The sequence below is a fragment of the Myotis daubentonii genome, chromosome 7, assembly GCF_963259705.1.
Source record: "Myotis daubentonii chromosome 7, mMyoDau2.1, whole genome shotgun sequence".
NCBI lineage: Eukaryota > Metazoa > Chordata > Mammalia > Chiroptera > Vespertilionidae > Myotis > Myotis daubentonii.
Genome location: NC_081846.1, coordinates 30,164,674 through 30,190,357, shown reverse-complemented (window position 1 = coordinate 30,190,357; position 25,684 = coordinate 30,164,674). Strand labels below are relative to the sequence as shown.

Sequence of the window (25,684 nt, the reverse complement as noted above, 5' to 3'; positions counted from 1 at the left end):
TTAGGTAAAATATATTTATTTTTTTAGTTTATAAATTAAATATTCACATTTGTCGTTAATAAATTGTTCTAACTTTAAAGCATATAAAACATTAAAAAAATCAATATTTTACTTTGGTAGTTACAATGGTAAATGATAACAGTAGAAACACTTTTCACTGGAAAGATGAGAAAGAGCAAGATTATAAAATGCTGTGGCATTTCACTCTGAAGTGGTGTGTCATAAACAAAGCAGATTTATCTATCCCCATGAAAGCTGTCAATAGAGAGGCAAAGCATTGCCATATTTTCACTTGATGGCTTGTCATGAGGATCTAACAAGGAAAGGAGGAGGGGGGAGGGCAAATGTTTCCACCCCAGAGGATGCAGGATTTTAGGTCGATGATATTGTTCATGTTTTGGCAAAAATAATGATTGCCAGGTAATAAGGCACCCAAATTATTAAGGCAAATAATTATACCTTAATAATCTAGTAATCTATGTTTTAAACCTATTCTTTAACAATGATCAACACATTAATAACATTTTAATTATTTACCTTTAGCATCTATTTTTATATTACAGTATTATATACAGATACTAAAAGTTTTCCAGTGGCCAAATGTGTGTTCTCACTGATTCCTGTTGAATCTACATTATGCACACCCATAAGCTTTTAGAATCTGTTAGTTGATAAAACACAATCCATGACAGTTTTGAGCTGTTAACATTTTGCATCAATGCAACAAATGAGTTGTAATTTTATATTCATACAGTTATGTTGACATACCAAATTGTACATCCACATAAATGCTGCACACACATGGTACTGACCTGTGTTCTGTCACTGAAAACCTGGCCAAAAGTGAAGGAACTTCAGGGAGAAATACCAGTAGGCAGCAGGAGCCGTGCAGAACCAGGTGTCCTCTGCCTGCCTGCCAGTCACCCTACACCTCGCAGGACCACTCCTGAGCAGAGAACAAGGCCTGGGTCTCTCGCCAATTAAGATTTTTGCTCTATACTTGGACTAAATTCAGACATGACTTTGACAGGCTCTGCACCTGCAAGGCAGCAGCTGACATTTGATTTCACAGATGTCCCCGGGAATCTATGACCAAGGGATAAGGGTATATGTGAATGGGGGTTAAAATCTGATTTGCTATTAACACAGGTTTAGTTAAGAAACAAACAAAAAAAGCCCTAGCTAGTTTGCTCAGTGGATAGAACATCGGCCTTCAGACCAAAGAGTCCTGAGTTCAATTCCAGTCAACTTGGTTGCAGGCTCCTCCCTGGCCCGGCCCAGATAGGGGTACATGTAGGAGGCAACCAACCGAAGTGTTCGTTCACATCAAGGTTTCTTTCTGTCTTTCCCTCTCTCTTCCACTCTCCCTAAAAATCAGTGGAAAAATATCCTTGAGTGAAGATTAAAAAAAAAAAAGAAAAAATATCTGTCACTAAGCCATAGCTATGAAACCATTCTAGAAGAATCTAGGAGGAGGACAGCCAGCAGTTCACCTCTTCTGCACTTTTGGGGAGGTCCCACTGCATCAGGGGAGTCCCTCTGACATGGAGGACGTGGGGTGGAGGGCTACATATGTCATTGTTTTCTAGGTAGCAAAGTAGAGGCTGCAGGAATGAATAAATGAGGTTAGAAAGGTGTTGTGAGGTTGAAAGCTACTTTGTTCTGCAACCTGAAAGGAGTCATGAGATTATCCACTGCTATGAGTTCATTGGGGGACTTAAACCTCACGAGAGCGCAAGAAGAAAACTATTTTTAAATAACCCATCTCAGCAAGGTGGCATTCCCTCCCCTAAAACTGTAGTGTTTTTGCTCCTTTGCTAAGTTAAAAGAATACAAACCACAGGTTTTTACACAGTTACCCACAGCTTGTGTTCTTAAAAATCACAGTTATTGCCGAAACCGGTTTGGCTCAGTGGATAGAGCGTCGGCCTGCAGACTGAAAGGTCCGGGTTCGGTTCCGGTCAAGGGCATGTACCTTGGTTGCGGGCATATCCCCAGTGGGAGATGTGCAGGAGGCGGCTGATCGATGTTTCTCTCTCATCGATGTTTCTAACTCTCTATGTCTCTCCCTTCCTCTCTGTAAAAAATCAATAAAAATATATTTTTTTAAAAAAATCACAGTTATAAGAGTGGTAACTGTCCACATCCTTTGGGAAACACATCCCTCTAGGAAATATTTATAGGTTTATTTGGCAATGTGAAGTCCTAGGAGGCTGAGCTCTAAACAAGATCTGCAAGGAGCATGCCTGGCCTGGTCGTAGGTTGTCTGCATGGCCATACCCCAGGGCCAGGGCAGGGGTTGTCTGCATGGTGAGATGATGCCCAGCATCCCGGGCCCACAGGACCAGGTCCTGAATGCAAACTACAAGGAACAGAATTGGGAAGACAGTGGCACTCATGGGAGTGCCACCCCCAGGCCATTGCCCCTCTGGCGACACGTGGCCCCTGCTCCATGAATGGATTCAGATGACATACCATCAGCAAAGAATTTAAAAGCTTGGTTCCCTTTTCCAATGCCTAGATGAAACAGATATGTAATAAAAAATCCACTGGTAGCCATTTATTGCAGAAGCAGCCTTTTTTCCTTTGGGTGTTGGAGGATGGGGAAGACATCGCTGGTGGGCTTCCTGTCTTTCAGCCCTTGTGCGGGCCATGATTTGACCTTCACCTTCACCTTCACCGGAAGGACTGTGGTTCAGGCAAGGCCCTGCAGAGTGGGGTTTGCTGCATCTGTGAGTAAGTACTTTGTGCTTTTCAGATGACTCCTTGAACCAGCAATGCCTCCTAGTTTTCAATGAAAGGAAACAGAAGAGATATGGACACAGCAGAAAAACGCAGCCATGCCTCAACATCCCTATCACTGACTGTCTGCCTGGCTTTCCTGATTTTGCTTCTCGCAGAGATGCAACTTTCGAATGAAGAACTTTTGTCTCCAACCCTGGTCCTGGGCCAGAGCCTTCATGGCAGGGGTGATTTCACCAGAGGCCTCAATTATTGGCTCCCACAGTTTGTCAGATGTGCACAGCTGTGGGAGGAAAAAGTCAGAAGTGGGTCACAACTCGTGTGGGTTTAGTGCAAGTCATACACTCACTCATGAGGTCACTACCCATGTCCTGTTGCCTGTGAGACATGGGAAGAAACACTGCATGTGCATGAAGAGGTGCCAGGCATAGCTCTTGCATCCAGAAACTTCCTACTTGAGGAAAGAGGCAAGTGCACAAAGATCTAAAGGACAAAGCAATATTTGATTAACTGAATAAATCCTGCTGTCATTTAAGATGCAGAATGCAAGATAGTTCTATGTAGTTTGAAAACAACATTACTTAGCTAATTTCTAATTAGCTACATAGCAGAGGCTGATAATGGTATAGTCAACTGATCTGCCACCCAGCACTGCATTAGAATGAATTAATAGGGAGCAGCTAATTCCTGCTAAATTTGCATCCCTTTTCTTAAAAAATTTTCTTTATTGATATCAGAGAGGAAGAAAGAGGGAGCGAGAGATAGAAACATCAATGATGAGAGAGAATCATTGATCGGCTGCCTCCTGCACGTCCCCTACTGGGGATTGAGCCTACAACCAGGGCATGTTCCCTGACCGGGAATCAAACCGTGACCTCCTGGTTCATAGGTCAACGCTTAACCTCTAAGTCATGCTGGCCAAGCTGCATCTATTTTAAGCCCTTGCTCAAGCCATCTCTGCCCTGGGTTTGCACAGCTGACAGCTCATTCCCCTGCAGGCTACTCAGTGTTGAACTTCATCAAAATGACCAAGCAGCCCTCAGAGATTGCCAGCAGGCACATGGAAAACCTACTCCTTCCTGGTACCACAAGTTTTGCTCCAAGTCCTCTGCACACATGTCATTGCCCCCATGCACCTGGCAAAGTGAGCCGTTCTCTGGGAACAACTTCCTCTGAGACACTCTTCTACAGCCTTGGGCTTTAACCAGGGGCCATGAGGTTAAAGACAGACAAGACCCCTCTGGCCCAATAGCTGCACACGTCCATTTTCCCTCCTTCCAACGTCAAAGTTGCCACAATTCAGCTTCCATTTACCCAAGATTTCCTAATAGCAGGACTTTTTCAGATGGCACCATTAGTTATGGTAACACCTCTCATCAGTCCCCTGCTATTAACACACTATTAGAGTAAAAAGTATTATATTCACATAATGTTAAACAGCAACACTGAATATAGGATAGTGACGGCCCACAAACATTTTGATGTTAGGCAGGTTGTGCATTATCTTAATCCATCTTCAACAGTCATTCAAGGTCTAGTTTCTCTATTCAGATTACAATATATTCTAAATATAAACAGCAAAGGAAAAAGTTAGAAAGTGTCAAAATATTAAAAACAAAACAGATCTGTTCCTTTTAAACTTTAATACTAGTATAGATGACTATCCTGTTTCCAGTAGACACATTTCATGGGAGAAAACTATGAGGTTTTGGGAGAAGAGAAAGAATTCTCAAGAGAGCTGAAATTTCCACCAGCATAATTTCATTTGACTCATTTTATACTGAAAACATTTACAGTTTTGTTTTGTATTATAAGTTCGTCATAAAATATTCCCATCTAAGACTACCAAACCCTGGGGCTTTTTTATTTGGTAGATGCCAGGTTGCAAAACACGAGGTATCTATCCTGACTATGGTTCCAGTTACTTTGATTCCAAGCAAAGCAAGCTGTGGGCTTAGCGCCCCCTCGTGGTGACGCGTGAATTTAACATACATAAGCTATAAACTTAATATACGTAAGTTTGAAAGGAATCCTAGGGCTTATCTCCTTAAAACCTCTCCTTTTACAAATGGGGAAATTAAAGCTCAGAGAGGATAAGGGTACAGCTGCCAAAGGCTCATGATGGGAAGTGGTTGAGCTAAGAACAGAACCTAGCACTCTGGCCTCCTATGGACTTAAAACACACATGTTGGCCTGTACACAGTAAAGACAGGAAAATCCCTCTCCCACCCCGAGCTTCCAGCCTTTTAGAATCTGAGATATTTTATCTGTACAACTTTAATATCCATGGGTCAAATTCTTGGACCAGACTCTTAGATTCCGGTTACTGTAAACACAAGAAAAGATGTGAAGAACACAGATGCTGGGCCCACCTCAGCCCTGCGGAATCAGGCCCTCAGGGCTGGGCATCACCAGTTCCACTGCTCCCTGGGTGCTTCTTCCAGGTGGCCAGACTTGGGAATCAAGGTCAAAGGGCACGAGGAAAGTCTGTTTCTCCATAGCCAAAACGTGACGGAGGAGAGGTTTTCTTCCTCAGTGTTTCTGAGTCATGATCAAGATGAACATGTTTATATACTAGTCATGACTGTCCCTCCCGTCTGTGCCTCGGCCTTCTCATCTAGCTGTAGAGGGTTTCCTCAGGTCTACTCTGCTGCAGTTTGCAGAAACAGCAGAGTATCAATGCCAGGTGCCGCCACCGGAGCCAGCCAGCAGGCCCCCAGGCAGGTTCCCACGGCAGCATTAGCTTAGTGAGCTTACCACAATCCCAGGGTTCGCCTTTCAGGGGTTTGCTTCTATTAGCCAGGCTCCCAGAGGAGTGGTTTGCCCTGAGAAATATAGACAGCCAGCCCACCAGACCTACGGGAACTTGTCCATGGAGGCTCTGTGACTTGGTCGACAGAGTCAGATCAAGGACTGGCAGCTGGAAGGTCCTGATTGCTGGTGGCATGAAGTTTGATTAAGTGGAAACGTCCTATCTTGACCATGGGATGGCACCACAGGCTCTCCTGGGCTAGGGCCCCCTTCCACCTCTGAATCCACACACTGTGTCTCCATGTTTATCGTTATGCTTCCAAAACAGGCCATTGCTGCAGAGTCAGGACTGGCCTAGAAACCTTTCTGTCTCATAAAGGTGACCTTGCAGCTCTCATTTTCAACAGGATCCATTAACCCTACTAGACCGCTGTACCGATTTTTCGCTAGACGAAGCTGGAACATTGGCGCTAGATGAAAGGTAGATGAAAGGTAGACCTATTTTCTACAATGTCTCCAAGTTCCATCTTATCCTAACCGCTTGTTTGCATGTAACTAACATTTTTCTATATCACGTTGGTTTTTTCTCTTTAATGCTCAGGAGCCCAGGTATAGGGGACAGTTAGGTTCAGGGCCTCAGGTCTGGTAGGATTAAAACAGCACCCGACCACATCCCTGTCATCTGCCCCATCTCCCCTCAGCTCTACCCTCCAAAAGCCTCTCTAGCTTCGTCCCTGCTCTAGCAGCACTGTCCTTACTCTGTCCTTCACTCTTCAAGGTCTCTGGCACACAGCTCCCTCTGCCTAATCAGGCTGCTTCCCACTCAGCCTGGCTAACCCCTACTAGTCAGGTAAATGTCCCTTCTTCAAGGAAGCTCCAAGTCAATTATGTCTCATAGGACCCCACGCCAGTCCCCTGAGCACTCATCACAGCCGTCACTGTCCAGACAGTTCATTGTGTACTGCCTCTGACCCTCATTCAGGTGTAAGCTCCTTGAATGCAGGGACCATGTCAATCTCACCACCTTCAAGTCCCTAGCACCCAGCACAGTGCCTGGCCCACAGCAGGAACTCGGTGACCACTTGCTGACTGCGTATGTCCCTTAGTGGAAAGTTTGTGACACTGGCCCACCGACTAGCTGACAGAACGCCTGGGGATCTCAATTCTGCCCTTTACTGGCTGTAGGGCCCTGGACAAGTTAATCTTGCTGATTCGTAGCTTCCTTATCCCTAAAGTAAGAATGAAAAATAGGATCTATACCATACAGTTTTTTGAGACTGAAATAAAATAAAGAACTTAAGAGATCTGGCCAGTGTGGCTCAGCTGGTTGAGCATTATCACATGCATTGGTTAGATCAGGGGTCCTCAAACTTTTTAAACAGGGGGCCAGTTCACTGTCCCTCAGACCGTTGGAGGGCCAGACTATAGTTTAAAAAAAAACTATGAACAAATTCCTATGCACACTGCACATATCTTATTTTGAAGTAAAAAAACAAAACGGGAACAAATACAATATTTGTATTTGCATGTGGCCCACGGGCCGTAGTTTGAGGACCCCTGGGTTAGATTCTAGGTCAGGGCACATGCCTGGGTTTCAGGCCCGATAGGGGGCATTCAGGAGATAGCCAATCGATGATTTTCTCTCATCATTGATGTTTCTATCTCTCTCTATCTCTCCCTTCCTCTCTCTGAAATCAATGAAAACATATTTCTACAAAAATTTTAAAGTAAATATTCAACACATGCTTGCTGAAATAAATGCAAGTAATAAATCACTGCCATATTTTTAAAAATACAGAAAAACAACTTTGACAAAGCACAAGAAACATTCTCTATGGACACAAAATATATGACCATTACCTTTGAAAATCTGTGTGATGTGAGACAAAGGCTGGCAATATCTTCAATGCCCAGATAAGAAATGATTCTCATGAGCAAATTGTCTGAGAGCCGCTCAAGGAAGTCAATTCTACCTTCACACAAATTGAAGACATAGTCCAATATTCTTGCACCAAACACCAAGGCAATTTGAACTGTAATTCAAAGAAAACAACAAACCAAGATGATTATCATGTGCAGTCACATAAAACTTGATCATTATCAGTAAGATGCAGGCTTTGGGGCACTTTTTCCCTGAGAGTGCCATGATATTATGCTGAGTCATTCCTACTGTCACCAAGCTGCCTGTGGGCCCAGTGGCCTGAATTTGGAGGCGATTGTTTCCCATTGCTACCCCTGCCCGAGGGTCAGAACCTTTTAAGGACATTCAGTGTGCAACATAGTGATGGACTGCATCCCCTTGATATCATCAGCATAAATTCCAGTCCAGACATCTGACTTAACCAGTCTCAGCAACATCATCATCCCCACCCTCACAACCTCCCAACTGGGCACAGATGCTGGTTCATGTAGTTTTTCTGCCACCTCTTCTCTCCTCAGATGGATCCGAAATATATAACTCTTAATTTTGTTTAATTATTATTCTCTTGTTATTTGTAGCTTCTCCACCAAAGTTTCTTCCTTCCACTTTACCTTCATTTAAAAAAAAAATAGTTTATTGATTTTTAGAGAGAGAGGAAGGGAGAAGAAAGAAACATCTATCGACATGTGAGAGCACAGCATCGATAGGCTGCTTCCTACACGTCCCCTACCTGGGCTCAAGCCTGCAACCCGGAATGTGCCCTGACCAGAAATCGAACCAGTAACCCTTTTGGTGCCTGGGATGACGCTCACCCAATTGAGCCACACCAACCAGGGCCCTCTTTACCTTCTTTTTACCCTTATCTTTACACAGTAGGAAAAAAATAGAGGCAAAGAGAAAAATAGATGAATATTTCATGAAAATTATGTTAACTTTTACCCAATATTTTTCACACCGTTTTTGTGATTTCCAAATTAGGAAACAATTCACAAAGAATCAACCGATATAATCATCTACCTCACACGTTCAATATAAGGGGAGATGGGGTGTTTTTTTTAACCCAAGCTGCCTGAATAACCAAAAAATAGCTAATAAATAGGAAAACATGTTTGGAAGGATACATATTCAAATTTTAACAGTAGTTAAATCTGGAGAGACTTTTACTATTTTGTTTGTCTATATTTTCTAATGTTTCTACTGACAAGAAAAAAATTCTGCGATGTCCTAAATTAAATTATAGCAGACCAGAGGATGGTAGGAAGAGACAAGAGAGGTTAATGAGTTAACAACTACAGGGCAAAACCAACAAAAGACTGCTTACATTCCCGAGTGTATGCTGAAACTTTGAGCTAACTTCCAGGTGGCTATTTCAGAGATTATCCAAGAGAGAATAGCTGACCATTAGTGCCACAGCATCTTGCTTATGCATTAACTTTCCAGACTGTTGCCCGAAATCAATACAAAAGAGCCAACATTTCTTCCTTCCAGGCTCTGCACCTGTCCCAGAACTCACTTGCTTCACCTCCCACCCCTTTATCTATAGCCAATGTAAATTCTTTCAAAACAACTTTCATCTTTCTTCCCCAAACTTAATGCAGAAAAGAGCCAGTCAATGCCAAGATGGCAGACTTACAGTCTTCTCCATCTGGCTGTGGGTTAGGCTGCACACCCCAGGACCTTGTCCTTTTTCTGGCTGGCATAAGGCTCAACAAACCCTTTCTTTTAGAAAAGCTTTCGGCTGTGAAGGCTTTTGTTTACCACTATAATAGCCCCATATTACCAGTGTAATTTTTTAAAATCTAGAAAAGAAGGGAGGGAGATGGGGAAGAAAGAGGGATAAAAGGAGAAAGGGAGAAGGGAAGGGAGAAAAAAATATAACTTCCAAAATAGTTGCTCTATAGTCCGTTGGAAATTGGTTCACTGAAAACTCAGTTTAAGGTGGCTTAACAACTAGGATTTTTCTTTCTCCCTCACACAGTTAGATTCTGAAGGTAGGCCGCACAGACTGCTGCCAGAGCTCTATTAAGTTATTAATGTCCCAGGGTCCTTTTATCTCTGTTTCACATTCTAGGATGTGGCTCTCATCCTTGGGGGGCATGCTAACATGGTTCCCGTACCAAGACATCAACCAGGGTGCAGCAGGTAAAAGTGGCAGGGCAATGAAAAAAAATGTCCATGGAGGCTGGGTCTGTCCCTGTCTGAAGGGCCCTTCTGGGAAGCTCTATGAAAGAACTTAGCTCACATCTTACTGAGCAAAAGTAGGTCACACAGCCACAAGTGCAAGGTAGGGGCAAATGCCAACTCTGTCTTAAGGGGAAAAAATAGAATAAAGAAAACAAAAAGAAAGGAGAAAATGGGAGCCAAACAAAAAAAGCAAAGATAAAGTATAAGATAAAAGCATAGCCCTAGCCGGTTTAGCTCAGTGGATAGAGCATCAGCCTGTGGACTGAAGGGTACCGGGTTCAATTCCAGTCAAGAGCACATGCCCAGATTGCGGGCTCAATCCTCAATGGGTGGCATGCAGGAGGCAGTCCATTGATGATTCTCTCTCATCATTGATATTCCTATCTTTCTATCCTTCTCCCTTCCTCTCTGAAATCAATAAAAATATATATTAAAAAAAAGATAAAAACACAAAATAAGACGATAGAAATTACTGGCATAGTGGTAATCATAACAAATGTAAATGAACTAATCAGGAAAGGTAAAAGGCTCTCAGATAAATAACACATGCATACACACAAGTATTTCTGCTCATATGCTATTTACTAGAGACATGCTAAGACAATGATATGGAAAAGTACAAGTAAAAGTATAGAAAAAAACCAATTCAAACCAAAAGAAAACATATTACTAGCAGACAAGATATACTTTAAAGTAAAATTCAGTATTGGTGATAAAAAAAGACCATTACTTATTGATAAAAGAAATAATTCACCAGGCAGACTTAATACTTCTAAACTAATATACCCAACTACCCTCAGTAGGGGGAAGGATTGAATAAACTATGGTTTATAATGGAATAGAATATCATTGACCATTGAAATAAATGAATTAGATTCACATATATCAACATGGATAAATCTCAAAAACAGTGTAGATTGATAAAATAAAAAAACTATATAGTATGATACCATTTATGTTAAATTTTAAGCATAAAAATAGTATGTATTATTTATATATAGTTGTAACTATGTATAATAAATATGTTTAGAAATGATACCAACTTTTTAGAACAGTTACTAGGAGAAAATAAAGGGGAAATAGGTAAGAGGTAGAAATCTGACTGTATATGTAACTTTTTAACAATTTTTAAAAGATATTAATACAGTGCTCGCTTCAGCAGCATGTATAATAAAACTGGGATGATAAAGAGAAGATTAATATGACCCCGAGAAAGGATGACACAAAATTAAAACCCTTCAGAGTAGATTCTCTGATCACATGCAATTAAGCCAGAAGTTGGGGTAAAGGAAAGTAATAAAAAAATCCCAACTACCTGGAAATTAAACAGAATGTTTTAAAATAATTTATGAGTCAAAGAAGAAATCAAAATGAAATTTAGAAAATATTTTAATGTGAATGAGACTATAGATACAATTTATCAAAACTTACCTAATACAGATACAGAAGCAATTAAAGAACATTTAGTGGGCAGAGATAGCTAAAAGTTTCCTTCTATCTCAGGAAACTTAATCATAAACAATGATTAAGCTTCCATCTCAAAATCAGACCTAAAGAAAGTGGTAGGAAGGAAATAATAATAAAGGTAAGAGCAGAAATCAATAACTAAAATGGAGAAAATCAGTAGTTCTTTGAAAAAATTAATAAAATGAATAACTTCTCAACAAGATTCATCAAGACAAAAAGGGGGGGGGGGACACAAATTACCATCATCAAGGAATTAAAAAGAAAACATCACTACAGATACTACAGACATTGAAAGGAGAGGATATTCTGAGCAACTTCACCAACACATTTGATAATCTGGATAAAATGAAGTAAATGTGACTAATGTTAACATTTTCAGTTAGTGGTGTTGGGTATTACTTTCTGTTCTGTTTTGTAGGTGTAAGATATTTCTAAACTTAAAAACTTTGAAAGGTCAAAGTATAGAACACAAGGCATAAGATTCTTCTTTTCGTGTTAACATGTATTGTATATATGCACAGACCATTTCTGGGAGGATATGCAGGAAACTGGCTCCATGTTGTCCTGTAGTGCTTCTGCCCCTAACTCTCTCCCATTCCACCCTCCACTCACAGATGTCCCAGGTCTGTAGAAATTCCAAGAATCCAGGCTGAAGACAGGGAGTGACTGATCAGAGGAGCAGAGTCAGAGGTGGTGGCTAGGCAGGAGAAACTGCAGGTCCAAGGCTGAGATAGAAGGCTGGAGAAAGGACCTAGAGAAAATGGATTATGGATCCATACATGGGGTTGGCCCAGGCTGGAAAGAAGGTAAGGACTGTCTTTCCCAATTTCTATTCCTGTTATACCCATATTCCTAGGATCTAGAACTCAGTATTTCAGGACATTCATGTTTATTAGTATTATCAATTTTTCATTATAGTTCTCACTTTAAACATTCAGTCAAATTCTCCCCACAATCATCTAAATGCCCAAGAGAATTAAAAAACTTTGAAATCAAAATGATTATCTCCCACATTTCCTTTCACATGCAATACCCAAAATAAGAAACCTTCGTCATTTGGTTCAGAAAGTATAGTTGTTGTCATTTGGTTTTATCACAGGGATTTTTGTGGATTACCCTAAATACTTAACCACCACTTAGAACTCATGAAAAGGTCTAAGCAACCAACTTTAAAATGAACATAGGTTGGAAAACAACTTATTTTTAAGTTGGATTCAATCTCAACCCATGAATCAGCACTTTCTTTTTTTTTAATATTTTTTTAATTGATTTTTTACAGAGAGGAAGGGAGAGGGAGAGAGAGTCAGAAACATCGATCAGATGCCTCCTGCACACCCCCCACCGGGGATGTGCCCGCAACTAAGGCACATGCCCTTGACCGGAATCGAACCTGGGACCCTTGAGTCCGCAGGCCGACACTCTATCCATTGGGCCAAACCAGTTAGGGCTCAGCACTTACAATTGAGTTTATATTGGCACATTTTTACCTTAAACTAAAAATTTTTAAAGTTTCCAACAGCTAATTTCCTGATTGTTCCTATTTATTTAACTTGGGAGGAAAATCTATAGACATTTCCTCCGATTGTTAAAGGTCTCAGAAAGAAAAAAAAATATTTAAAATTCACAGACAAATGGACAAAGAATACAAACAGGCAAATTACAGAAAGAATATAAATGGCAATTAAACATGACAGGAGGCTCAACTTACTCAAAATCAGGATAATGCTAATTAGACAAGATATTGATTTCACTATTTGACTGGAAAGGATGAAGAAAGATAGTAATGTCTAATTAGTGATGGCAAAGGTATAAGAAAACTCCTGTATCCCAGTGGATAGAGTATAATTAATACAGCAGCTTTGACGGGGGAGGGGGGAATTTGTGAATATTGTGAAGTAACAGGCATTTTATATAAGTTTTGAACGATAAGTGGACATTCAGTCCTGTCCAAAATGTCAGGAGACATTTGGTTCATAGTTTATATAAATCCAGTTCTCCTGAAAGATTCAAATCCCAAGCCAACTGCCTAATCCCACGGGCCATTACCAGCCAGGCTACCCAGGTAAGAAGGGTTATTAGCAATACAGCCACAACCCAAATATTGGGCCAGTGAAATATGATAGTATTTTTAAGGTATTAATCCCATAAACCAAAGGTAGAATAAAACATTATGGGCTATGTGAACCCAGGGACAGTTTCTAAGTATGGACATTTTGGACAGGATCAAATGTCCTGCAAAGGTTTTAAATTACTCAAAATTGAAATATTGTGACACCAATATATTAACAAAGTCTCATCCTATCTAATAAAAGACAAAAAGGGTAATTGACCGTACCTTCGTTATGCTTCCCATTGGCTAATCAGGGCGATATGCAAATTAACTGCCAACAAAGATGGCGGTCAATTTGCATACGTAGGCGCCAAGCAACAGAGCGAAGCCGGCTGGCCCCGGGCAGGAGCAGCGAGCAAAGGCCGGCGTGGTGAGTGAAGAGCAAAGAGGAAAGCCTGCTGCGCTGGCCTCTGCCACGTCCCCCGGGGCTTGCTGCACGCCAGCCTCCGCCACGCCCCCTGGGGCCCGCATGCAGCGAGTGAGGAGCTAAGCCCCTCGCCCGCTGCGCCGGCCCCTCCCAGTGAAGAGCAAAGGCCTGCGTTCCAGGCGCCAGAGAAAAACGGGTGCCAGCAGCCAGGGGAAGGGGCCCTCAAGGGGCCCCAGACTGTAAGAGGACACAGGCCGGGCTGAGGGACCCACCCGAATGCACAAATTTTTGTGCACCGGGCCTCTAGTTTTATAAATAAACGTTGAAATAATGGTTGCCGTGCTGAGAACAAAGTACTGTGGGGCAAGGGTGGAAAGAGTGAGACCAGATGGAAGGCTGATTCAATGATCTGGGAGAGAGTTTGTCCTTGGTTGGACCAGAAGTGGAGATGGTTAGAAGCATTCATTTGTGTATTAGTTATTTATTGTTGTTCACAAATTACCCCAAAGTTTACTGGCTTAATACAACAGACATTTATTATCTCGCAGTTTCTGAGGTTCAGGAATCTAGAAGTGGCTTAACTGGATGGTCCTGGTTCGGGTTTTGCCTCTCATGAGGTTACAGTCAAGACATCACGGGTTGCATCATCTGAGGCCTAAGGCTGGAAGACCCTCTTATAAAAAAAAACTCATGCACATAGCTGTTCAATGAAGGCCTCGGTTCTTCACCACATGGACCTATCCACAGAGCTGCCTCAGACATGGTAGCTGGCTTCCCCCAGATCAAGTGATGAAAGGGAGAGAGAAAGGGAGAAAAGAGAGAAAAGGCCGATTTCGCAGTGTCATTTATAACTTAATCTCGAAAGTGACATACCATCACTTCTGCCAAGTTCTGTTGGTTGCACAACTGATCTAGATACAGTGTGAGAGGGGATACACAAAAGTGTGAATATTGGTTGGTGGGCATCATTGGGGTCACCACAGTTTGGATTCTAGTTATATCGATGGATTCAATCTAGCATGTAAGAGAATGGAACCAAGGGTAACTATAGAATCTTTGGCTGACATTTTCTGGGAGGGTTTTAGGGGACCATCAGGAGCTATTTTTGGACACGTTACATTTGAGAGGCTACTACATATTTAAGTGGAGATGTTGAGAGGGCAGCTAGATACATTTCTGAGTGTGGAGTTCTGGGAGAGGTACAGGCTGGAGATGAGGGGCTTGTTTATTTACGGGTGGCACTTAAAGCCAGAGCCTTGATCCAACCTCTTGAGATGCCCTGGAAGTCAGGGAAGAAAATATCAGCTCGAGCTAAGTGCTACTGAGAAGCCAGGGAAGCAAGAGCGACACAGGTCAGGTCCTTTGCCAAGGATGCCACCAAGACTAACCCAGATTTCTAGATGTGTCACCAATGTGTAGGATTTAAACAGAATTATTTTGGATGAGAAAATTTTGGTGGGGAGGAGATCTTGGAACTATGACAAAAGATGGGATGGAAACCAAGGCAAACATCATTTTCTTAACAACAGCAGCAACCAATGATTAAGAGCTGATTACACACCATGCTGGGTGGAGGCAGAGCCCCTGATCCTGCTCTGTGCCACAGTGCCCCCTTCCTTCCGCTGCAGAGAGGCCTTTCTGAGGGGTTCCCTGAGAACCAAGAGAGGAGGGGGACGAATAGTAGTGTGGTTTGGAGGTCTCCCCTCTGCTGGGATGCTGTAGGTCTAAAAAGTGAGAAACGGGAGCTTTTGAACTCACAAGGACAGTTTAATTTGGTATCTCAGCCCCACTCCTGGAGAAAGGCCCCCAGGTAGCCCTGAAATTAGCCGCTCTCCAAACTGCAGTTTTAAAAGCCAGTGTGGGTCCACTCCTTGACTGAATCCCTCCACTCTTCTCTCCAGAAAGGAGGGTTGGAGGGAGTGGGGCAGGCTTCAGTCTGACCCTTGAATTCCCACTTTATTGCCCATTCCTCCAGGATCAGGAAACACACAAGTGGTTATCCTGAACCTGATGTCACCCTGTCACTCTCCCCTCATTATCTTATCTGGGGGTGGGGGGGGGGGTGGGGGAGGTGTGGGTGGGTAGGGGTGTTGGAGGTGCCTGGGGCAAGCAAGAGGCAGGTGAGGACTTGGCCCTTAAGCCTCTATTTAGAAGACAATCACCTCCAATCTGTCCTGCCCAACCCCCATCTCTGGGTTTTATGGATGTCAGTCTGAAAATCACATGATCTGCTGATGAATATTCAGCACTACTAAACATCTAGTTCTGGGTTAGGTACCACAGGGCTTAGAAAATAAAATGGATCTAAACTTGAAAATGGAAAGTGTTTCCTACTTTATTTTATAAGCACATACCTCTTATTAAATAAGGAAGGAAGGCCTGGACTGATTTTTATTCATGAAACGTGGACAGTCTTTCTCCAACATGGTTCTTTTTAAGCCAATAATGCATTTTATAAATACTTGCTGTAAGAATCCAATATTCTACTATATCTACTGTATTGAATTAAGTACAGAATGACATCGATATCTCAAATGATGATGTCTTTGATCCGTCTCTGCCAAATTAATCACTAAAGGGAACTTAACAGCAATAAGTGCATAGCATGCTCCCTTACTCTGAAGATGTGAATTCTCTCGGAAGTCTTCATGAGATTCTTTTAATTCTCCAGGTTTTGTTGATTGATACCCACTCCTTAGAGAAATCTTCCACCATCTAAAGATGACCTGTGATTGAATAGAAGGTGATCTGAATTAAAACTGATGTAAATACCGACAGCTATGATCTGGTAACAATCACTCTGGTGGGCACAAAGCCTGTGTCCAACATCAGCTATAACTTGGCAATATGGCATCACATGAAATGAGAAGTGAGATCTGTACATCAGTGAACATTTTCCTAGTCATCAGGGTCACAAAGTCAAAGTGCTAGAGGGAATCTTAAAAACCTATCAAGTCAATCAATGTTAAAATCACTCAGCGCCAAATGACTGTTTCTTGAAGATCTCTGAGAACACAGATTCTCTAACCTGGGGAGCCAATTCCATAATCAATGCTCCTCCCTCTGCCTCCCTTCCTGTCTACAGGACAGACAAGGTGAGGGAATACTATTCCCCTAGAGAGGGACAGTTACAGGAACAGGGCCAGGAAAGCACCACGAAGCATTGTTTGATGCATGAAAGGGTCGCTGCACAAGACACTTCTTGGTAATGGATCTGCTGATAGTCCATTTGACTTCTATAAGCATTTTGATTTATCTGAAGCAAACTTCATTTTCGTGGTTATGGACTGCACTGAAGCTCTATGTTGACTTCATGGCAGTGTCAACTACCAGGCCTAATGAGAAGCCCCTTGAACTTTTTCAACTTAACCTCACATTTTCCAACCTGTAATGGAGCTGGGTAGATAATTAAGATGACAAAACTCCCATCAACTTGAGCAACAAGTCAAACTATTTCTGCACTAGGGCTACCAGAGAAGAGGATTCAGGAGACAATACATATAAATTGCTTGGCTTCAGGCAAAATTGTTAAGCAGGTGAAAACTTGCTACGGGGCCTTTCTCTTAAAAACAAAACAAAACAGTATTTTTTAAATTGATTTCAGAGAGGAAGGGAGTGGGAGAGAGAGATAGAGACATCAATGATGAGAATCACTGATTGGTTGCCTCCTGCACGCCCCCTACTGGGGATCAGCCTGCAACACAGGCATCAAACTGTGAGCTCCTGGTTCATAGGTCAATGCTCAATCAGAGTCACACCAGCCCTGGCATGGACCTTTCTTTATTTACAGTTTCCTCTCCCCCATCCCAACCCACGCAGCACTCCCAGGGGTCCTCCCTGGTCCTGGGTGAACCCTCTTGAGCCACTCCTTGGTCTCTACTAGTTTTCAACCACTGTTCCCCAGGCTTTGAACTGCCCAGACTCTTACTTTCTCCCCACTCCTTTCCCCTTACCTGTGGGCCCAGGCTCTCCAGCTTTCCTCTCCTGGGGCTGTCTCCCTCTGCCCTATTAGCCTGTGCCCTTTTCCCCTCCTAGGCCCCCCTCCTCTGCCTCCCCCCTTCCACGCCCTTCCCTGATGTCTGAAAGATAACTGAACTCTCCAGAGCATCGGTTCTCAACCTGTGGGTGGCGACCCCTTTGGGGGTCGAATGACCCTTTCACAGGGGTTGCCTAAGACCATCTGAAAACACATATATAATTACATATTGTTTTTTTGATTAATCACTATGCTTTAATTATGTTCAATTTGTAACAATGAAATTGGGGGTCACCACAACATGAGGAACTGTATTAAAGGGTCGCAGCATTAGGAAGGTTGAGAACCACTGCTCCAGAGGGTAGAGCCCTTTGATATCATCTTACCTAGTACCTTGCCTGATAGAAAGTAGGTCCTCAATAAATATTTTTTGAATGAATTAAAGGGTGATTTCATTTAGATTTGGTTCTATTTACTAAAGGAGATAAAAAACAACAACAACCATGTGTTAAGTTACAAAACTCCATAATCTCACAAAATTGTGGTGGCTGATTCTTTTCAGAAAATCCCTTAGCCTGTCACTTTTGATTTTCCTGAGCAGGAACCTCACCACAATCGTCCTCTTAAGCATCTTTCTGCCCCATCTCACAAAGGTGAGGGTGTATCAGTCGATAAGGCTGCCATTAGAAAATACCACAGAATGGGGGACTTAAACAACAGAAATTTATGATCTCATAGTCCTGGAGGTTAGAAGTCCAACATCAAAGTGGTGGCAGGTTTGGTTTCTTCTCCTGAGGCCAAATGCCCTCTTGCTGTGTCCTCCCAAGGCCTTTCCTCTGTGCATGTGCATCCCTGGTGTCTCTTCTTATAAGGACACCATTCAGATTGGATCAGGGCTCCACCTTTATGGCTTCATTGAACCTTAATTATCTATTCAAAGGTCCTATCCCCAAATACAGTTGCATTGGGGGTTAGGGCTTCAACTTAGAAATTTTGGGGGGGACACAATTCAGTTCATATCAGAGGGGTATCAAGTATTACAATAGAAAGAACGTGAATTTTGGAGTAAGAAAGGCCTCTCAAACTTATTTATTCTCTCTGCACTTCAATTTCCTTTTCATTCACTTTCTATTAAGCATCATTAAAATATTAAATATTATAAATAACATTTCCTTTCTATTGAATGATAATGCCAGGCAACCTGAACCAAATGCTAAGTTCTTTTACCACATCATCTAGAACTTTTAGAACTAATTGGGAAGGCAAATAATTTATTCCTTCTGCAACACACACAGATGAGCAAAAAGTTTCAGAAGTGAAGTTAGAAATGATAGGTCTCCTTCCCCACAAACTTACTCCCTGGTGTTATCTTATAATGAAAGCAAGTCTGGGGTTGAATTCTGCCACAGGGAAGATATTTATCACCAGGCAGGCACCACTAGAGTCCAAAACATGTTTCCGGAAGCTCAGTGGAGTCCCCCCTCACTGTCTTATTTTGCACTCTGTGGGAACCTTCCCAGGAAAGTTTCCATCTGGTTATAATACAGGTGCAAGTGCACCTGTATTATAATGACATAATCAGCTACCCTTCTAGCCCAGTGGTTCTCAACCTTGGCTGCACATTAGAATCACCTGAGAATCTTTTTAAATCCTGATTTCCGGGCCTCATCCTCCGGAAATTCTGTTTCTTTGTTACCAATGTTGTGGCCCCACCCCATAACAAAGAAACAGAATTTCCAGAGGATGAGGCCTGGAAATCAGGATTTTAAAAAGATTCCCAGGTGATTCTAATGTGCAGCCAAGGTTGAGAACCACTGTTCTAGCCAGATCAAGCAACTAAATGCCTGATTAAGTGGAAGAGTCGGGAACAAATGGAGTTCTAGACAGGGCACAACTCCAGAAACATTAAGGTACCAAACTCATTTATGTTGCTCAAAAAAAAGGCAGAGAGACACTTGTACAATCTTAACAGCTTCATATCTCGCACATCATTCATCTCATCAATGAAAAATTATTTCTGACATTCCTTATACTAATGAATTAACCCTCTGGTACTGTTTTATTTAGAAGGCCATTTCTGAAGTGCCCGAATTATGGCCTCTGGAGGGTGGATTCCAAAGCACAGATTCAAGCTGACTTACCCACATAGATAAGCATCCTGCTGGCTCCTCTGAGGTATTTAAGGTAAATTGTGAGAATACAGAACTAGCCTGAAGAAACCTGACTGGCTAGAACCAGAATCCAAGCCTCCTCACTCATGATTCAGACACGCAGAGTCTGTTCTGAGGCAAAAAGCTTTCTTTGTATATAACCTTCATACTCTAACTCTAGAGCAGTCCACAGAAACCTCATCTTCAGAATCACAACTTAGCCTTGTCAAGACTTGATTACCTTCCCCATACTGTATTTACTTACCAGAGCAAAGTAGGAGACAGGTGTTTTCTACCACTTACTGTTTAAGATTGATAAAGATTTTTTTTTTTTGAAGTGGTAAAACTCAATGTTGGTGAGAAGGAAAATGGGGGCCCTTAATAATCATTGAGAGGAATGAGTTAGTTTGGCAAGTCAAAAATTTTAAGGTTATCCATGCCCTTTGACCCAGACATTCTACTTGTAAGAGTTTATCCTAAGGAATTTATCAGAGATGTGTAAAATGTTTTTCACATAAGAATGTTTGTCATAGGTTAATTATGGTAATGACAAATCAGAACCAAACGAAGAGTCCAATAGTTGGGACTAGTTAAGTAATTATAGCACATTTAGATGCTGGAATACTCTGCACCCAACAAAATTATCATTTGCTTAAAAATTCAAGAATACACACACCAATCCAAAGATAGGAAGGGAAATGTTTACATATGCAGGGAGGAGGGGCATCAGCTTGGCAATCAATGCTACTGTCTCACAGGATATGCACCTTGAAGGAAGCTGAGTTCAGATGTATCCCCCAAATATTTGTCAATTGAGTGCTATTATGGTATTAGCTCATTTTAATTCATATATATGTATATACAAAGTTGTTATACATTTATCGCTATTTTGAAAACCTTGAAGTCTATAAACACCATTTTAAACATCTTGTTCTGATTTACTATGAATGTCTGTGAATGAACATGCCTGAAAGAAAAGCTACAGAGGATCTTCCCATGGTTTTTACAAGACTGGTTAGATTGGCTAGATCATGGGCTTCACTGTGCTCTCCCCAGGTTTCACGAATCTCCTAACCACCTGTGAGCAAAGCACAACTGCCTTTTGATGGATGAAGAACCCACCATGGATGGGTTAGATAACTAACTGGAAGAGCTGTTCTCATCCAGGCAGCATCTGATTTTGCAAGTCGAGTTCTCTGCCTCATACCCTCTCCATGAAAGGGTGGGCAATCAGCCTCATTGTAGGATGCACACCATCATTTGGTGTCTTGATAGAAATCATGTGACCAGTGGTAGAATTCTTTAAACAATTTATTTATACTTATAATATTTTTAGATTTCTTATATACTTCCAGTAAATCTTTCTAATAAACTTGAAAATTGAGCTTGTTATAAAGAAGAGGTTCAAGTTTTCTGATTAATCCCTCAACATCTCTCCTGCACAAATTATTAGGGCAAGATTACAAAGCATTTATTGTTCACCTAGTGAAGGTCCCTAAAGGTTAGGCCCTTTTCCCCATCAGGACAGCAGTGAATCACTAGGCAACCCTAAAGGGGGCACTGGGAAAAAGCGGGCCCAGTTGGGCAGTGAGTATTTTGGACAACGCACACCCTTACCCCTGGTCTGAGACTGTGATCTTCCTGCCCCTAGCCCCAGCTGAAAAACCCTGCTACTGGGACATAAAAAGTGTTAGTTCTGGTTTAAACCATGGTCTATGTCATTTACTTTAGGCAAATTTCTTTAATCTCTTTGGCCTCAGTTTCCCCATGTCCAAAATGCAAAGGATGATGCCCACCTCACCTAAGTTTGCAGAGATGATGTGAGATAAATCCAAAGTGCCCAATATGATGGCAGATAAATGGAGTATGCTCCATAGAGATAGGTCCTTGCCTCTCTTTTTCTCCTTTTCCCCTTGCTCACTCACTTCATATTCAAAACAACAAACTCAGCCCCAAATGCCAAGAGATCAGAATCATGTGGGTTTTTTCTCATAAATTATCTAACAATATTCAATGATACTTCATCAAGGTCTGAATCATATTCTCCAAGGATATTTGTTTCAGCTTTTCACTCAGACTTGGAATTTGATTTTTCTAATCATCAGTCACCATTAAGAATTGCATTTTTATGTTCTAAGTATTTCCTCAATGGTATAATTAAGAAGATGCATCCTTCTATCCAGTTTATAAACAAAGTTGCTTCTAAAGGCTTAGGGTAACCTGCCAGATTCCACACACTAAACGGGGCATCCTGAATCTTTCTGAGCATCTGTATAAGAAAGAGGTTTATAACTTAGCCCACAACTGCCTCTGCTTTCTCCTGCAGAGAGGGTATTGTTATTTTATCAGATCCAATTTCTCCCTAATTTGGAAATCATATATAATTAGGGGATTTCACTGTGTGCGATTGAGAGCGATCCTGTATCCTTAGGTGAGGAAGTATTTTGTGATCTGAACATCTTACTGAGAAATGGAAAAACAAGAACTTCAAGGACAAACAGCATGTAATTTCACCTTTGAATATTACTCAGATGATCACACAGTACCGGCATTCCAAAAGGTAGAAAGATGGTATTTTTTAAAGGAATTATGAAGACAATTTCTTTTATTTTGCCACCTATTTAAACTATAAACACTTAAGATATATTTTTGGTGTAAATTTATAACATCAAATATGTGTTCCTCTATGCATCCATGTTTGGTTCAATTTGTCTAAACATAGCAAAACTTGGATTTTCAGCTATAAAAAGTTTTACTATAGAATATACTAATTTTTACACATTAAGAATAAAAGCAACATTATTAATGATGGTAAAGATAAGACTGAGGCTAAAATGAGAATGGAATAAACTGAAAATTTTAATAATGAAGAACTGATGACATTGAAATGTTTATTTCCTTCAGTAATTCAAAAATGAAGTTGCCCTTGGAGAGTCAAATTAATAAACTTCAAACAGTGGATTTGATTAGGAATTGGTGTCAGACCTTGTTGGTTGCCACCCAACATTCATTTTCCCACTTGCCCTTCCTAGATGAGCCCCTTTTGTTCAGAAGCCTCTCTCCTCTGCATAGAGATCTGCCATACTATATTTGTCATTTTAATTTAAATACATAGGATAATGTAAATAATTAGTGCTTAAATTTAGGAATAGTTTTAATCAAGTGCATTCTTCGGTTTGGGTGAGTATATCCTTCAACAGATTTCTAGGAAGTAATGGTCTCTGGAGGGAGGATCCCAGGTCTGAAAATGTGCATATTCTCTTTCAGGGTCTGGTCCTCTGTTACTATTATTCAGTGTGGGAGCCAGTGGGCAGTGCAGATGACCTCCAGATGTGCCCTCAAACATGCATTCTCTACTGGCAGTTGCTGCTACAGACCAGCTCTGGCCCTCTCTCTTGTTCCTGCAGTAGTCACACCCTCTCCAAAGAAATATGAATCTCAGTCTCATTGGGGAGAAAGAGAATGGATATCCTAGTTATTACTGTCCATCACCCACAGCATACAGGGAATAAGCTGCTTTTTGCCACTGCTACTTCTGCACCCTTTAGAGTCCCCTTATACCTCTTGTAGGTTGTTAACCATCTTCTATTAGTTAACAATTCTTTATCATACATTGACCCTGGTAAAATAACAGTGTGGTTTCTGCTCCTGAATAGAGTTTTCTCGAGATACCTGGTATGATTCTTTTGTCATTTATTATGCAGTGCACTTGTGAGAGCTTTTAATCTGGGGACATACACTTAATATTAAGGACAGTTTTTTATATAATTTTTGTTCTGGAACTTCTCTTTTTCAGATTTTGGACCTCCTGGTCTAATTTTTATGAGACTGATGCACTACCTACTGTGCTAATGAGGCACCTCTGGTCTAATTTTTAAATGTTATTCTTTTTCTCAAATTGTCCATCTCTTACTTTTGGCTCTTTTTCTCTAGGTGATTTTCTCAATTTCCTCTTCCAACCCTTCTACTGAGTTTTTAATTTTTCTTATCATATTTTTTACTAGAAGCTCTTTTAAATTTTCTGAATGTTATTTTTTTCTTGTGTGCTGTTGTTTTATGGATACAATATCTCTTTTTATCCTTCTGAGGGTATATATATGCCTAAGCAACTGAATGGCCGAATGACCGGTCGCTATGATGCACACTGACCACAAGGGGGCAGACGCTCAATGTAGGAGCTGCCCCCTGGTGGTCAGTGCACTCCCACAGCGGGAGCACTGCTCAGCTGACTGCTGGATGCCAGATGCCGGGCTCACAGCTGGTGAGTGCAGCTGTGGCAGCACGAGCCTCTCCTTATCTCTGTAGCAGTGCACTACCAAGCAGCAGCGGAGGCAGGCACAGCAGGGCTGGGGTGAGCGGGAGTGGCATGGCACCCGGCCTGGGGTTCCTCCCTGGCCGCCTGCCACTTCACACACTACTAATCTCCCCCAGGGGTTCCGGATTGTGAGAGGGTGCAGGCCAGGCTGACGGACCCCATCAGTGCACAAATCCGTGCACCAGGCTTCTAGTTACTAATAAATAGTTTGCTTTGTCTTTATTTTTTTTTTTAAATATATTTTATTGATTTTTTACAGAGAGGAAAGGAGAGAGATAGAGAGTTAGAAACATCGATGAGAGAGAAACATCGATCAGCTGCCTCCTGCACACCTCCTACTGGGGATGTGCCCGCAACCCAGGTACATGCCCTTGACCGGAATCGAACCTGGGACCTTTCAGTCCGCAAGCCGACGCTCTATCCACTGAGCCAAACCGGTTTCGGCTGCTTTGTCTTTATTTACTTCTTAGCTGTCCATGTGTATTCAAGAATTGGGTGCTAGGAAGCTGATTGGAAGCTCTGGGAACTTGAGCAGGGCTTGTCCAGAGGAGGGTCTCACTATATACCTGTCTGCTGGCGCTCTTTGGTTGGAGGATTCTGGCTATTAATATCTTGCGATCTCTTTTCTTGGCCTAGTCTGATTCCCCAGAGCAGGACCTTTCTGCCTGGAGGATATAATCCCGGTGCCTGCAGTGTTCTGTGCAGAAGTCACAGTGAGTCTCCCAGTTCGGTATGTAAATTTTCACTTTATCCCTGGCCATATTCAGCATCGAGTCCCTCTGTCCCAGTGGCTTGGGGTCCTGCATCCATAGATACCTATCTTATCCCTCCACAGACCAAGCTTCCAATCTTCTCCTGAGGGTGAGGCAAACCTGCTGCTGGTTGTGCAGATGAGAGGAGGGGCTGAGGAAGGTGATTCTAACCACATCAACACAATTTCAACCTTTCCTACAGTTTTTAGGTCCTTCTTCACTCTCCCTTTCCAAAGAATCTATTTCCACCCATTCCTGAGCCACCCTGCTCTGAGGTTCTGGGGTGCAAATCTGATTGCTTCTGGATTCCCTAGTTTAGGTTTCAGCTTTCTCAGGGCTGTTAAATCAGCTACCAGTAGATCATCTGCTTTCTAACATACAAAATTGTTGCCTTTCCCATTCTCTTTGTTTTTGTTGGTTTATGCTTTAGAAAAACCCTATAATTGTCATTTGAGTAGTGTTGCCAGAGGGAGGGAAGGTATGTAATAGTTCTTTAACTAGAAGTTGCACTTTTCAGCTGTATTCTTAAGATGTTTAAAATGCTACAGATAATTTGACATACTATATTTGTCATTTTACTTTAAGTACATAGGATAATGAAAACGATTAAATTGGTAGTCAATATTTAAATGTAGAAATATATTACATTTACGATTTTAAGATGTTAGAAAGTTTAAAGAGTTTGATCTACATATTCATTACAGTTTTTTAAACACTTAACTGATTTTGTTAGATTTGTAATTATGTTTCTTTAGATTTTAGAAATGCTTAAGAAAAAAACAAAAAACACACACAAAACAAATAACAAAAAATAAAATAAAATAAAAATAAAAATGCTTGAGAAAACCAAATATATTAAATTTGTGATATAGGTTGAAATGCTTGAGGATTTAATCAAGCTATAAATTGTATTAAAATTTAAGATAATTTAATTAGATTTGTAAGTTTT

General features: G+C 41.5%; 1 protein-coding gene across 1 annotated transcript in view; it reads right to left on the bottom strand.

The window, feature by feature from the left end:
• The window catches only part of FBXO36 (F-box protein 36), a 63,085-nt gene continuing 37,401 nt past the window's right edge, over positions 1 to 25,684 (bottom strand). Inside the window, exons 2-4 of the mRNA XM_059703444.1 lie at positions 16,160 to 16,268; positions 7,354 to 7,526; positions 1 to 3,025 (exon numbers count right to left, since the gene is read on the bottom strand). Coding sequence (XP_059559427.1) covers positions 2,858 to 3,025; positions 7,354 to 7,526; positions 16,160 to 16,268 — 450 coding nt within the window. The 3' untranslated portion in view covers positions 1 to 2,857. The remainder of the gene's footprint in view (positions 3,026 to 7,353; positions 7,527 to 16,159; positions 16,269 to 25,684) is intronic.